The sequence below is a fragment of the Mixophyes fleayi genome, chromosome 6 (genome assembly GCF_038048845.1).
Source record: "Mixophyes fleayi isolate aMixFle1 chromosome 6, aMixFle1.hap1, whole genome shotgun sequence".
Classification (NCBI taxonomy): domain Eukaryota; kingdom Metazoa; phylum Chordata; class Amphibia; order Anura; family Limnodynastidae; genus Mixophyes; species Mixophyes fleayi.
Genome location: NC_134407.1, coordinates 144,313,826 through 144,328,755, shown reverse-complemented (window position 1 = coordinate 144,328,755; position 14,930 = coordinate 144,313,826). Strand labels below are relative to the sequence as shown.

General features: G+C 44.0%; 1 protein-coding gene across 4 annotated transcripts in view; it reads right to left on the bottom strand.

Annotated features, from left to right (window-relative positions):
- Positions 1-14,930, bottom strand: part of KCNQ2 (potassium voltage-gated channel subfamily Q member 2) — an 80,813-nt gene that overhangs the window by 40,614 nt on the left and 25,269 nt on the right. For all 4 annotated transcript variants that reach the window (XM_075176690.1, XM_075176691.1, XM_075176693.1 and 1 more), the window contains exons 2-4: positions 5,493-5,583; positions 5,143-5,269; positions 986-1,161 (exon numbers count right to left, since the gene is read on the bottom strand). In XM_075176690.1, coding sequence (XP_075032791.1) covers positions 986-1,161; positions 5,143-5,269; positions 5,493-5,583 — 394 coding nt within the window. The remainder of the gene's footprint in view (positions 1-985; positions 1,162-5,142; positions 5,270-5,492; positions 5,584-14,930) is intronic.

Here is a 14,930-nt window from a genome sequence, read left to right as displayed (position 1 = left end):
GTTTGTTTATTTATTATCAGTTATTTTTTATAGAACCTACTATTACCCATATACAGAGAATATTCATTCAGTCCCATTAGTCCCTGCTCCAATGAAGCTTACAATCTATATTTAATACCACAAACACACACACGGGTTAATTTTGTTAGATTACAGTAAACCTATCAGCCTTCGGAGTGTGGGAGGAAACACACACAAACATGGAAAGAACATACAAAACAGGTCCTTGGTCAGAACTGAACACTTGACCCCAGCTTTGTGAGGCAGCAAGGATAACGACAGTGATTCCATACTGCCCTGTTTTATATATTTATTGCAATCTATATGCAATTAGCTGTGTGTTACTTCCAGTCAGACAGCATAGTGGACGGACACAGCACCGAGAGCTGCGTATACCTAATCTATATAAAAGCTCTCAAAGTGCTAGTTACGTGACCGGAGGCTCCCTAATAGGTTTAGGAGACATGCCCACCACAACTGTCTAACCTGCAAGGATGTGCAGAGAGTGCCTGTATATATACATACAAGTGGGTATATAAGAAACCTGCCTGCATCTGTACCTGATACATATACAAGAGTGTATAAGTGCATAAGACTGCATAATACTGTATTGCTGATAGCTGACGTACTACAGCTACCAACTCTGAGTACCTGCATAACAAAGTGTTGTTACCAAATTCAAATAAACAGCAACCTGTTTAAATTTAAAAGTGTTTGTGGCTTCACATCCACCTAACACCGCTGATACCTTTAATTACATCCAAAGGTATAACCAATATTAACAACGGTTTTGCAAGAAGCACCTTGTTGGAAGGACTGTGACATGAATGGCAAGGGAAAGCAGCAAGAGGTACTAAAAAATAGTGAACATGGCTTTCATAGTCAGAGATGGAAGGTAATTACAACAATGTCATTTATACAATAGACATGTATACAACATGACCTATATATTAGTGTATTTAGTGTTCTGTACATTATATGATACCTTGCTATGCGCATACACCACAGAGCCCAGTAGTTTCCATGTCCCTCCTCTCCGGTCCATACGAATCATACGCAGAATCTGCAGGAACCTCAAACTCCTGAGGGCCGAAGTGGCAAAGACATTCCCTTGTGAACCTGCAGACAGGACCGCTATGGATGCTATCAACACCAAGATGTCTAAGAGGTAAAAGAGACAAAGGAAGGTTTTAGATAGAAACAGGCTCCACTCATTTGCAGTATGATGTCAACTCATTTGAAAGCATTCTACATTGGTGTGCACCATCTAAGTGACAGTTTCAACAACTTAATGTGTAGGTTTATGTAATAAGTACCTTTCAACTATTGGTAGTGGAGGCAGCTATATTGTTCACCAAATAAATATTCATGAGCATCCATTCGCTAGAAACCAGTAACATCATGGAGGCAGGTCATCACCAATAGTCATACTGATAGGGCGCACGGTCACGAATATACTGTGCAGTACACAATATTACTACCACCGTCTGTATGAGACCATACATATATGTTTCACATAAATTTCAACTTTCTTTTAGTTGGAATAAGTTGTATCTAGTCCTAAACCTTCAGAATATCTAACATTTGTCACCCGGTTGACTTTAGTTAAATTATAGTGTTGTCTATAGAAGAATGGTTCAAAACATGGGTTAAAATTGATTTTAGGTACCACATATTGTCAGATATGCTATACATTCTAATGGGAAGATCCTCTTTTGGGTCCCAGCACGATGACTAACTGCCAGCTGGAGTCCCTGTACTATGGCACAATGCCCCCTCCCGTCCTACCACCACTGGTCTATAGCTCAGCAGACCACTAAAGTGTGTACAGTGGGCAGCTTGGTGTCTTAGTGGTTAGCACTTCTGCCTCATAAGTTCTGGGTCACAAGGCCGATTCCTGACCATGGCATTATCTATGTGGAGTTTCTATGTTCTCCCCATGTTTACGTGGGTTTCCTCCAGGTGCTCAGGTTCCCTCCCACACTCCAAAATTGTATTAGTAGAATAATTGGCAGCTATCAAATTGACCATAGTCTCTCTCTATCTCCCTCTGTGTGTGTGTGTGTGTGTGTTAGGGAATGTAGACTGCAAGCTCCAATGGGGCAGGGACTGATGTGAATGAGTTCTCTGTACAGCACTGCGGAATTAGTGGCTCTATATAAATAGCTGATGATGATGACGGTATACCTGCTGTGCAAGGCTCCTGTAGAGACATAGTGCACCTGCACACACATTGATCCCAAATAAATGAATCAAGGAAACACCATGATTATTAGAGGACCTCTAAGCTTATATTTTTGCTATAGAAGTTTATCTAGTCGGGAGTTTGCAGAACCCACTGTTCACACAGCTCCATTGTTTTGGGTTCTCTTCTCTAGAACCCCTTCATTTCCTCTCAGAACTCTAATGCCAATCTAATTGAGGTGTGATAATCATGTCACAAATCTATTGGGTGCAGAGCTGATGGCAAGGTATACATGTGACATCAGTGGGGGGTGTGGCATGGTCCACAAAGAATCGAAAATGACACAGAGCAGTATATAGGAATCAGACATATAAACTCATAGATTTGCTCAATACATAGAGGGATAAAATAAAACTATGTCTAACGTATATAAAGACTCCTCTGTGCTTAGCAGAATTAAATAAAAAGCTTTGAGGTTTATGTTCCTTAACCGAATTAACTTACACATCTATTTCTTGTAACATTGATAACAACATAACCCCATATGTAAATGCATATAGCAAAACTATTTTTTTTCCCATGATTGAGTCTCTTTAAGAGAAGCACCACATAGACAAAAGTATGTATTTATTACGAATATTGTCCTTTATTTTTAAAGCCCTGACATCATACACTGTGTAGTATGTCAGGGCTGTAAAAATAAAGGATAGTTGAGGGAATCAAAAAAATGATGTACGATTGCATGAAATAGAACAATGGAGTAATTAATACAAAAGAAAGAGAAATAACAATTGTAGCTGGTAGTGGGGAAAGTGTGTGTGTGTCTACCATAAGGTAGAACATTATCAGTCACCCGTATTAAAGCAGCCACTGGTGTCTTGTGCAGTTGTTGGTGATGTGGTACAGTTGGAATGAGGAGAGAGAGTGTGGAAGGTGGACACACCAAATTGAAAGTTGCAACTTTAGCCAAGAGAACCCAGCCCAGCGCTAGTTCTGTGCGGACTAAAGCTCTGGTGATTCAATTATAGGAGAACCTTGGGCTTAGGGAATCTGTTAGGGAACATACCATTCATCTGCTGCCCAATGCAGTAATCCCAGACTAGGCAGTATGTTAAATTACTGGTCCATCGACTGTTTGCAGGCTGCAAGGAATACACTAGATAAGAGGTCCTCTAATATTCACGGTGTTTCCTTGTTTTATTAATTTGGGATCAATGTGTGTGCAGGCACACTATATCTCTACAGGAGCCTTGCACAGCAGGTATACCATCATCATCATCATCGGCTATTTATATAGCGCCACTAATAAAGCAGTCTGGATTGAATGCTCGATCAAACTGGTACAGCAGGCGGATAAACTGCCCTGAGATATCAAATGTATGTATAGTAAGATTAATTACACCCAATGCAACAGCTGTGATGCCAATATTATAGGAAGTCTAAAGCCAAAAGTAGAACATGCAGCTGTCTGGGATCCCATATTCTGACTGCAGTTGTTTATTCAAGTTGCAATCAGATTCAGCAGCTATTTAAGATCAAAAATAATGTACAAGTAGTTCAAACAGCTGTATATTGATAATCTGTGGATGTTGGGTATTGTTTTGTAAGAAAATGTGATGCACTGTGCTGAACAGAGATGGCAAGTAGCTTACATGATGTCAATGTTTGGCTACGAGGATCAGTCATTTCTATTTTTGCAGCTGCTGGGTCATGCAAATCATTACAGCTTGTTTCTAATTAGCCTGATACAAATTGGAAGCGTTGCCCTATAAGACACTCACATGATACACTGGCCCTCATGCTGCGTACTTATCAAAGAGCGATAAGCCCTATTGCTGCTGGAAACGGGATAATGCATTTCATCTATTTTTACATTTTTTTTTTTTAACTGCTTTAATTTCTACTGCGCACGTACTAGCTGGCTCACGCATGCACACATCTGCGATGATCTGCCCAGCAAAGTGGTAATTTAACTCTTACCGCTGAGTACCATGGGGGCACTTAGGGAGAAACTGCCCTCAAACATTCCTATTATACCAGATAGCCACCATTATCATAATGAGTTTATATCTACACTACCACCTAGCAAAACAGTAAGCAGTAAGTTGGAGCTCGGGAGACAGCTTTTCATCATCATCATTTATTTATATAGTGCCACTAATTCCGCAGCGCTGTAGAGAAGTCACTCACATCAGACCCTGCCCCACTGGAGCTTACAGTCTAAATTCCCCAACATACACACACACAGACCGACACAGACTAGGGTCAATTTGATAGCAGTCAATTAACCTTCTAGTAAATTTTGTTTTTTTTTGTGGGAGGAAACCAGAGCACCCGGAGTGAACCCACGCAAACACTAATAGAACATAATTCCTGTCCCATGCAAAATATGAGGGGGGGGGGGCGCTGGGAGTAGCGAGAATTAGTGCTTGAGCAAAACAACCAATCACAAGTCACAATCAAGTCATTGCAGCTTGTGATTGGTCATCTGCTCGCAACCACTGCTGCCACCATTTGATGTTGGTTAACCTTACTGTTTTGCAGATTCTGAGTTGCAGAACCAGCAGCCCCAGGAAAAAGGTCTGTGCCCCTGGGGTTTTGGCTCCCTGCACTATCACCTTTAAACAGCTAGTAGAAACATGTTCAGATATTTGTTATTAATCGCTCATTTTAAGATTTGCTGGGATCACTCTTCACATTCCCTGTGTGTTAGAAATATTCTTTTCAGAGCCGTAGGTTCAGTTACCTAGAAGGTTGCAAGTGATTTACGTAAACCCTCAAAGCCTTAAGTTTAGGCGCCCTGTTCTTTAGCTCTATCCTAATTCCTGGGTAGCGCAATTACATATAAATGCATAATTTATTTCAGGAACTGTAGTAATTTAGCTTAGTAACAGGCTTTGCTATATATACAGTACATATGTCCATTAGTGGGTTTAATTGATCTTTAAATTTCTCACCAATGACACAGAATGGCTTACGAGCAAACTTCAGCCGCCCCCTCCACCCTCTATAGCGGCAGCAGCAGCCAGCGGCCCAGATACGTACAAAGTACTCCACTCCGAAGACCACAATGGTGACGATTTCCTGTAGGATGAGACAGAGAGACAGGCTGTGGTAAGTGTAAGCCAGCAAGCTCCAGCCACAAATGCTAATGGACACATATGTTCACTTTACAGTGTAATAGAAAACGCAACAATACATTAACTAAGATCCATACAAGTACAGCAGATTATAGTATGTGCCGCATATTAAAGAGACAACAATAATAACTTTTCAGCTCTTTTAGCAGCAAACAGTGCACACATACCAGTATGTACAGCGCCCCCTCTGATTTTTCCTCATATTCTCTAATGGTGGAGAAGACAGAAAGTACAAGGCAGGAGAAGACCAGCAGGAATCTATGGGATAAAAAGACAACTTTTTTTAGGTTCTGTTTGAAAACAAATCACAGATACATTTCATCTTCATTACAACGAGAAAGGAAAAATACAGGGAAAATCATATGATGTCCTGTATATCTCTCACATAGGCTTCTGATATTTGGAAAGAGGAAGTCAGAACACCTATGGGAGTTCCTCCATCAATAATACCCAATGTTGTTACTGTTACTGTCTCTGAAACCACACCAATTCTTCCAGATGATAACCCTTTTGAAGACAGAAAATCTGGAATGGAATTAAAGTGCAACCATTGCTTACATACATTGGGCAGAACCAAGTTAAGAGAATGCAGTCAATAAGATTTCTCGAAATTAGAGATAACCCTGAATGAGGCCAATAGTTCTCACTTAATTCCAAATAATGTTTTAGCTCTGAATGAGGTTGTGCCACTTATCACAATCATGTCACTTCCTCAGATCTGTGATGACCACTTACTGAAGTTTGACATATATCCCAACTCATGTTCCACCATATCAGCAGTGGTGTCCTGCAGGTTTTTAAATTGCCCCTTATTCTTGTGCATGAAAGTGATATGGAGACAGCCTGCACCATGCCTTTAGAAAGGGGGTAAATTGTTTGGACCTCCTGCCTTGATGAAGGATATTGATGGCTAGTTCCGAGGGTAGAATAGTAAACCAGACCTTCCACTGTTCCAAGTGTATAGGATTTACATCTAGGATAAGTAAAATCTGCCTAGATCTCAATTCATGTAAACAATATTTATTTTATTGTCTTCAAAATGGGATTTCCTGATTGAGCTTCCTCTGAAGTTCGCTTCTGGCTTCCAAGTAGAGAACCTTCATCTGCTTTTGTGATTTACATGGCAAAGTGATACAATTATTCAGGATTCCTCTATGGTCTTATGAGCATGCCTGAAGTGTTACTCTGCTACCACCCCTTGCAAATACCACCACATTCCTCTCCCTATAGCAGTGGTTGTAACAATGTGTACAACATGGTACTGCCTAATTGCAATATATATTTCTCGACATGTAGTTGGTGAAATGGCAGCAATGCAAACTTTGTTTCCCACTGGTCATATATTTATACTTACAGTCCTTCTCTACTTTATAACCAGTATTTAATCGTATTACTTTAATCTTATGGTTAGTCAGCATTAGCACAGCTCTTTCCCTACTTCCCTGCATGATGTTATTCTCACAAATATAAAGTATCCAAATTTTTTGGGGAATCTGTTGGTAAATACCACAATAGCGCTAAGGACTTTCATCATGCCAAATACAAGACTGTTTCAAAGATCTACTGGGCTACCATCTATATTCAACCGCTAGACGCACAAGTTCAACTGTAATTGCTGGAGCCATCTCAGTTGGACCCACTGAGCTCAACTTTCAGTGTTCTGGACGACGTGTCCAAGCTGCAGGGGCTGCCTATTCCACTACTGCAGCCAAGGCACAGCAAAGGAGCCTCCACCTCCTCCATAACTTGAATCAATTGCTCCACCCCACTCTCTCATTACCTACACTAGATAACCCACATCTTTCACATCACTCCACCATGCACGTACTCCACTTATCTGCTCTCTTTCTCCTACTCACTTTCCCCACACTTTTCTCCAAACTCCTCTGCTCTTTTCAGCATCCTACTTCTCCCTCACACTTCATTATTTTCCTCCACACTAGTCTTCACATGTGAGCCATTTTGTCTCCTGCGCCATCACTCACTGATCTACACAAGCAGAAACAAACCTCACAGCCACAAATCATCCTTGCATGCCCTCTTTCTCACCCTACTACTTCTCACGGCGGCTGGAAACATCTCCCCCAACCTTGGTTCCACATCTCTCCAATACCGTTATACCCTTACCTCCTCTGACACTACATGCACCGCAGGACTCTGTAATGGGGAACTCTCCCTCAGCTGCACTCCCAGATCCGGAAACCATCAAAGTGGAAGGGTAGGTACCTTACATTCTTAAAAGGCTCCACCTTCTGAGTCATACCTTTGGATCCCTAACTCTCCTTCCCTTCCTTTGGACACAATTTGTGTATTCTCTCCCCTCAACCTTTGTGTTGCTGTCATTTATAACCCCTAAAGCCCAGTCTACCTATTCCTTGACAGCTTTCTGCTTGATTTACAATTCCTATTCTTCACAGTAGCTTAGTTTTAAAAGTTCTATAGTGATTGGTTCATGTTTTGTGTCCCCGCCTTCCACTGTCACTCCTTGTATCAAAATTGCTACCAACGGTAGCTGCGCAGAAATGGCAGTCTCCTGTGACTGCTCTATTACTGGAAGTTGATAATGCTTCTGCCATACAATAACCCCATGCCCTTCTAGCAGCTATAGTTATTATTACACTACCTTATGTAAGTGCTCACCACACCTCTTGTAAACCCATTTCAGCAGACCCATCATTAATTTCCCTTTCATGCCATTGTATGTAATTTATGTCATGATCCCCTTACTGTACAGTGCTGCCAAACATGTCAGCCTATTATAACTGAAAGAGGATAATAAACGTTCTGATCTTCCTCTCTCACCTCAGCACTCTGTAAATCTCTACATTAGCACCCTGCGTCCTCCAGTATGCAGTTCAAATTATTCACCCTCACTACAAGGTGTGCAACAACCCTACCCCTTCATACATCTCAAAGCTCATCTCAAAAACAAACAAACTGTCACTCACCGGACCGTGAGTGCCTCTTCCCGGACATTTAGGAACCGTGGCCGTCCTCCATCCTGAGGGACTGCGCATGCGGAGCCCTTTCCATACCTCCAGTGTATGTTCCTTTAACTAAATTGGCAGATCAGGCAACCTCCCTATATTAAGCACCTGTGGTCAACACCACGTTGCCTGATCTTGGAGTCTCATTCCCCATGAGTCTCTGAAGGTGTTCCTGTGTTTCCTCGTTTATTCAGCCCAGCTGATTCCTGTGGTTTCCAAACCACTTCTACCTCTGTGGTTTCCAAACCACTTCTACTACTGTGGTTCCCATACCACTTCTACCATCTACTGTTTCATCGTGACTGTGAGCTGATTCCTATCCGCTGCCTCCGTGCACTACAGTCTTCTAATCACTTCAACTCTACCATGCATCATTGGGACTGTTAGCTGATGCCTATCCGCTGCCTCCGTGCACTACAGTCTTTCATTCACATCCACTCACCTGTTCAGGATTGTGACTGCCAGCTGATTCCTATCCGCTGCCTCCGTGCACTACAGGCTTCAACCTGCAACTCGTCTGTGTTTCATCATCGTGACTGTTTGGCTGAATCCTATCCGCTGCCTCCGTGCACTACAGTCTTCAACCTGCAACTCGTCTGTGTTTCATCATCGTGACTGCTAGCTGATTCCTATCCGCTGCCTCCGTGCACTACAGTCTTCAACCTGCAACCCGTCTGTGTTTCATCGTGACTGTTTGGCTGATTCCTATCCGCTGCCCCTGTGCGCTTCAGTCTTCAGCTCTTGTCTACTCTCCCGTGTTTCCTTGAGTCTGCTGCCACTATTGCTACCCGCTACTCTCCGTGACCAACTGTTCCAGTTCAACTCTGCTCCGGTGTCCCATCGTTACTGCACCTGCTGGTTGCTATTGGCTACCTCCGTGTTCCCGCAGAGACCCGCTGCTGTTACATCTCAGCGCTACTCATCCATCTACTGCTGATCCGCTCTCCACGCCTTCCTGTGTTCCCTGCTGGTCTACCTACCTGTGCTCTGCACCTGCTAGACCACCGCTTCACCCATCCAGGGACTTTGGATCCTGCCGGCCTCCTGCCCTTCAGGTATCTCTGCACTCCTGTCTGACTGCTTCTCCTGAACCACGGTATGCATACTTCCCATTGACTGTGCTGTGTATTGCATACCTTGCTGGACTGTGTTGGTTCTCCTCTGGAGTGTACTATCTGCTGACTCTATTGCCATCATTGACTGTGTTATCTCATGCTGGATTACTTCAAGAGACTTTCTATATTGGCAGTGTTGTTCAGTCATTTATACATTTATATTGTGCATATTACTGTGGATCAAAGTCAAGGTGCCCGTGTATATATTGTGTTGCAGTCTCTCCCCGTGCACCTCCTCACATATATATTCAGTGGTACAACTTGCTAGTGGCAGACCACTGACTCCTGTTTACAGTTTCATCCGTTCCAGTATCCTCTCACATAGCAGTGGTACAACTTGCTAACGCAGACCACTGACTCCCCGGATACCTCCACTTGGATTCCATTCCTTCACTCAGACAGCGGTACAACTTGCTATCCGCAGACCGCTGACTCTCATCACCTCCTCGTTTCTGTTGGACATTCCTCCTCACTATAGCAGTGGTACAACTTGCTACCGCAGACCACTGACTACCTTCACGTGTCCTTTGTCCATACAGTTCCTCGTGTATTACTACTTCCATATTGCCAGTGCTGCTAGTCATAGACTTTCCTGAGCATCTCATCATCTGCTATTTCCTGTTCCGTGATCACCCTGCTACCAGAGTACCATATTACCACCTATACTGCTCTGGTAAGCCTATCACCTGGTGATCCGTGGGTAAAGACTCCTAGTGCCCGTGACAGTAAGATCAGGCCATGACAGACCCAGATACGGAACCTACCGCTAAAGAGATGCTGCAGCATCTGGTCAGCCGTGTGGAGCAACAGGATGCTCGCCAACAGCTGTTACTTCAATGTTACCAATCTTTAACCTCCCAAGGAACATCTGGACAGACCGTTACAGCTAATGTTGAAGCTCCTGTGCTTTCCTCCGTTTCCCCAGTGCCATCCCAGGTGTCTACAGTTCCTACGCTACACCTGCCTACTCCGTCAAAATATGACGGGGACCCCAAAACTTGTAGAGGTTTCCTTAACCAATGTTCAGTCCATTTTGAACTTCAACCTCAAAATTTTTCTACCCATCGTTCCAGAGTGGCCTATCTTATCTCATTGTTTTCTGGACAAGCCCTGGCTTGGGCCTCCCCTCTGTGGGAGAGAAACGATCCAATTCTACAAGATAGTGCCAAATTCATTTCCACGTTCCGAAGTGTGTTCGATGAACCAGGTCGTGTGACCTCCGCTGCTTCCAGAATTCTTCGTTTGCGACAAGGCTCCCATACAGTAGGACAGTATGTCATTCAATTTAGGATCTTAGCCTCTGAACTTCAGTGGAACTCTGAAGCATTAGTTGCCGCCTTCTGGCAGGGGCTCTCCGATAAAATTAAGGATGCACTGACTACCCAAGAACTTCCTTCGTCACTAGAAGATTTGATCTCTCTTTGCCATCGTGTAGATATGAGATTTCGTGAAAGCGAGTCTGAGAAAACTACGGCTGTCAAAGCACCTCTTCGTTCTAACCCTCAATTTCGTCCAGCTCCATCCTCTGCGATTCCCATGGAGATAGGACGTTCCAAATTATCTTCAGAGGAGAGGAAACGAAGAGTAAAGAATAGACTCTGTATCTATTGTGCTGATTCCACTCATATGCTCAGCTCTTGCCCTAAGAGATCGGGAAATGCCAGGCCCTAACTAGTTCTGGAGAGGTGAAGTTAGGGTCCCTGGAGTCCTCTCCATTGTCTATGAAATCTAAAGTCTGCGCTTTCGATGTTACGATTTCCTTTGCTACCAAATCCTTTGAGTCACAGGCATTGATTGATTCCGGAGCAGCAGGAAATTTCATTTCTAAATCACTAGTGAATCAATGGTCCCTACCAGTGATCACTTTAAAAACACCCATTACTGTGACGGCTATAGATGGATCACGCCTCATCAATGGTCTTATCACCCAGAGTACGTCTCCAGTAACCCTTCAGATTGGTGTACTACACCATGAAGAAATTTCGTTTTTAATTCTTCCAGTTACGACAAGTCCGATTGTCTTAGGCCTTCCATGGCTTCAGTGTCACTCTCCCCAGATTGACTGGCGCACCCCTCAAGTTACGTCTTGGGGGTCTGAATGTCACCATCGTTGCCTCTCTCAAGTTATTCCTCTTAAAGTACAGCAATCTTCCATCTCATCTTCCTCCCCGGGACTCCCTCCTCAGTATGCTTCATATGCCGATGTGTTTGATAAAGCTCAGTCTGAACGTCTTCCTCCTCATCGTTCTTGGGATTGTCCGATCGACCTTCTACCTGGCAAGACTCCTCCCAGGGGTCGGGTCTATCCTCTCTCGTTACCTGAAACTCAAGCCACATCTGAGTACATACAGGAGAATCTCCAGCGTGGGTTCATTCGACCTTCCACCTCTCCCGCTGGAGCTGGGTTCTTCTTCGTCAAAAAGAAGGATGGATCATTACGCCCTTGTATAGATTTTCGTGGACTCAACGCCATTACTATCAAGAATCGGTATCCCATTCCGCTGATCACTGAGCTATTTGATCGCATCAAGGGAGCTCGGATATTTACTAAGTTGGATCTTTGTGGTGCCTACAATTTAATTAGAATCCGTTCCGGTGACGAATGGAAGACCGCGTTTAACACCAGAGATGGGCATTACGAATATTTAGTAATGCCCTTCGGGCTGTGTAATGCCCCCGCGGTTTTCCAGGGTTTCATCAATGAGATCTTTCGGGACTTATTATATGTATGTGTCGTTGTCTACCTGGACGACATATTGATCTTCTCACAGGACCTGCCTTCTCATCACCAACATGTGGCAGAGGTCCTCTCCAGACTACGGAAGAACTCGTTGTTCTGTAAATTGGAGAAATGTTCATTCGAGTTACCCCAGATTCCATTCTTGGGGTATATAGTTTCCGGAGTTGGCCTGAAGATGGATCCAGACAAAGTAAATGCTGTACTACATTGGCCTCAGCCAACTACTCTTCGTGCCATCCAGCGTTTTTTAGGTTTTGCCAATTACTATAGACGCTTCATTCAAGACTTTTCATCCATTGCATCTCCCATTGTGGCCCTAACTCGGAAAGGGGCTAATACTAAGCAATGGTCATCTGAGGCTCTCCAAGCCTTTCAAATCCTCAAAGAGTCCTTCTCGTCTGCTCCCATTCTGCGACAGCCTGATGTGACACTCCCCTTCTTCCTAGAAGTAGATGCCTCTAATGTGGGCTTAGGAGCTATTCTCTCCCAATGCTCGGAGCAACAAAAATTACATCCTTGTGCCTTCTACTCTCGGGGTCTTCTGCCCGCAGAGAAAAATTATACTATCGGGGACAAGGAGTTGCTGGCCATCAAAGCTGCATTAGAGGAATGGAGATACTTGTTGGAAGGAGCTTGCCATCCGGTGACGATCTTCACGGATCATAAGAACTTGTCATATTTGCAATCTGCTCAATGCTTGAACCCTCGTCAAGCAAGATGGTCTCTTTTCTTTTCCCGTTTTGAATTAATTATAACCTTCAAACCAGCCGCTAAGAACAAGAAAGCTGACGCTCTATCTCGAGCTTTTGTGACGTCCTCTGATGTAGAAGAGGTTCCCAACCATGCTATTCTAGACCCCAAATGTATTTCTCTGGCTGCTTCATCCACCAAAATGCTACCATTTGGGAAGACCCTTGTGCCTCCTACTCTGAGGAGGAAAATCCTTTCGTGGTTCCATGCCTCTCGTTTTTCTGGACACGCCGGTGAACACAAGACCTTTGAGATTCTCTCTCGTAGTTACTGGTGGCCTTCAATGAGGAGAGACGTCAAAGAGTTTGTTGCTTCCTGTGATTTATGTTCTCAGTTCAAATCCTCCCGCAGAACTCCAGCAGGGTTGCTGCGACCACTACCCATTCCGTCCAAGCCTTGGACCCATATTAGTATGGATTTCGTTACTGATTTGCCACCAAGTAAGAATCACAATACTATTTGGGTAGTGGTAGACAGATTTTCGAAGATGGCTCATTTCGTCCCTCTGTCCGGTTTACCTTCCTCGTCTACTCTGGCTGAACATTTCATTAAAGAAATCTTCCGCATCCATGGATGTCCGTCTGAGATTGTGTCGGATAGAGGAGTACAATTCGTTTCCAGATTCTGGCGGGCCCTTTGTAAAACCTTGGGCATACGATTAGCACTCTCATCTTCTTACCATCCGCAATCTAACGGACAAACAGAACGAGTCAATCAAGATCTTGAGACCTTTATTAGGATGTTCTCTTCAGCCAACCAAGACAACTGGGTAGAATTGCTCCCTTGGGCTGAATTCGCCCATAACAACATGTACCATGAGTCATCATCCAAAACTCCATTCTTTGTGGTCTACGGTCACCATCCGTCTTTTCCGGAATTTCCTGCCCTCCCGCCCACCCAAGTTCCTGCTGTGGAGACTGCTTGTCAGACCTTCAAAAATATCTGGTCTCAGGTCAAAACCTGTTTAAAGAAGACATCTAACAAATATAAGTCTTTCGCAGATAAGAAGAGGCGGGCTATTCCACCACTAAAAATTGGAGATCGTGTCTGGTTATCTACCAAAAATATTCGTTTGAAGGTTCCATCTATGAAATTCGCCCCTCGTTTTATTGGTCCATATAGGATCATTCAAGTTATCAATCCAGTATGTGTTAAACTTCTTCTTCCTAAGAATCTTCGGATCTCCAATGCCTTCCATGTGTCCTTGCTCAAACCTCTCATCATCAACCGTTTCTCGACTCCTCCCTCAGCACCGCAGCCAGTTCAAGTTCATCAGGAGGAGGATTTCGAGATTACTGAGGTATTGGATGCAAAAATTTCGCGAGGAGTCCTCCGTTTCCTCGTTCATTGGAAGGGCTTTGGTCCTGAGGAGCGCTCTTGGATCAAAGCTGAAGATCTTAATGCTCCTGCCCTTTTGAAGAAGTTTTATTCCAAAAATCCGGACAAACCCGGTTCCAGGCGTTCTGTGCCCACCTTTAAAAGGGGGGGTACTGTCACTCACCGGACCGTGAGTGCCTCTTCCCGGACATTTAGGAACCGTGGCCGTCCTCCATCCTGAGGGACTGCGCATGCGCAGCCCTTTCCATACCTCCAGTGTATGTTCCTTTAACTAAATTGGCAGATCAGGCAACCTCCCTATATTAAGCACCTGTGGTCAACACCACGTTGCCTGATCTTGGAGTCTCATTCCCCATGAGTCTCTGAAGGTGTTCCTGTGTTTCCTCGTTTATTCAGCCCAGCTGATTCCTGTGGTTTCCAAACCACTTCTACCTCTGTGGTTTCCAAACCACTTCTACTACTGTGGTTCCCATACCACTTCTACCATCTACTGTTTCATCGTGACTGTGAGCTGATTCCTATCCGCTGCCTCCGTGCACTACAGTCTTCTAATCACTTCAACTCTACCATGCATCATTGGGACTGTTAGCTGATGCCTATCCGCTGCCTCCGTGCACTACAGTCTTTCATTCACATCCACTCACCTGTTCAGGATTGTGACTGCCAGCTGATTCC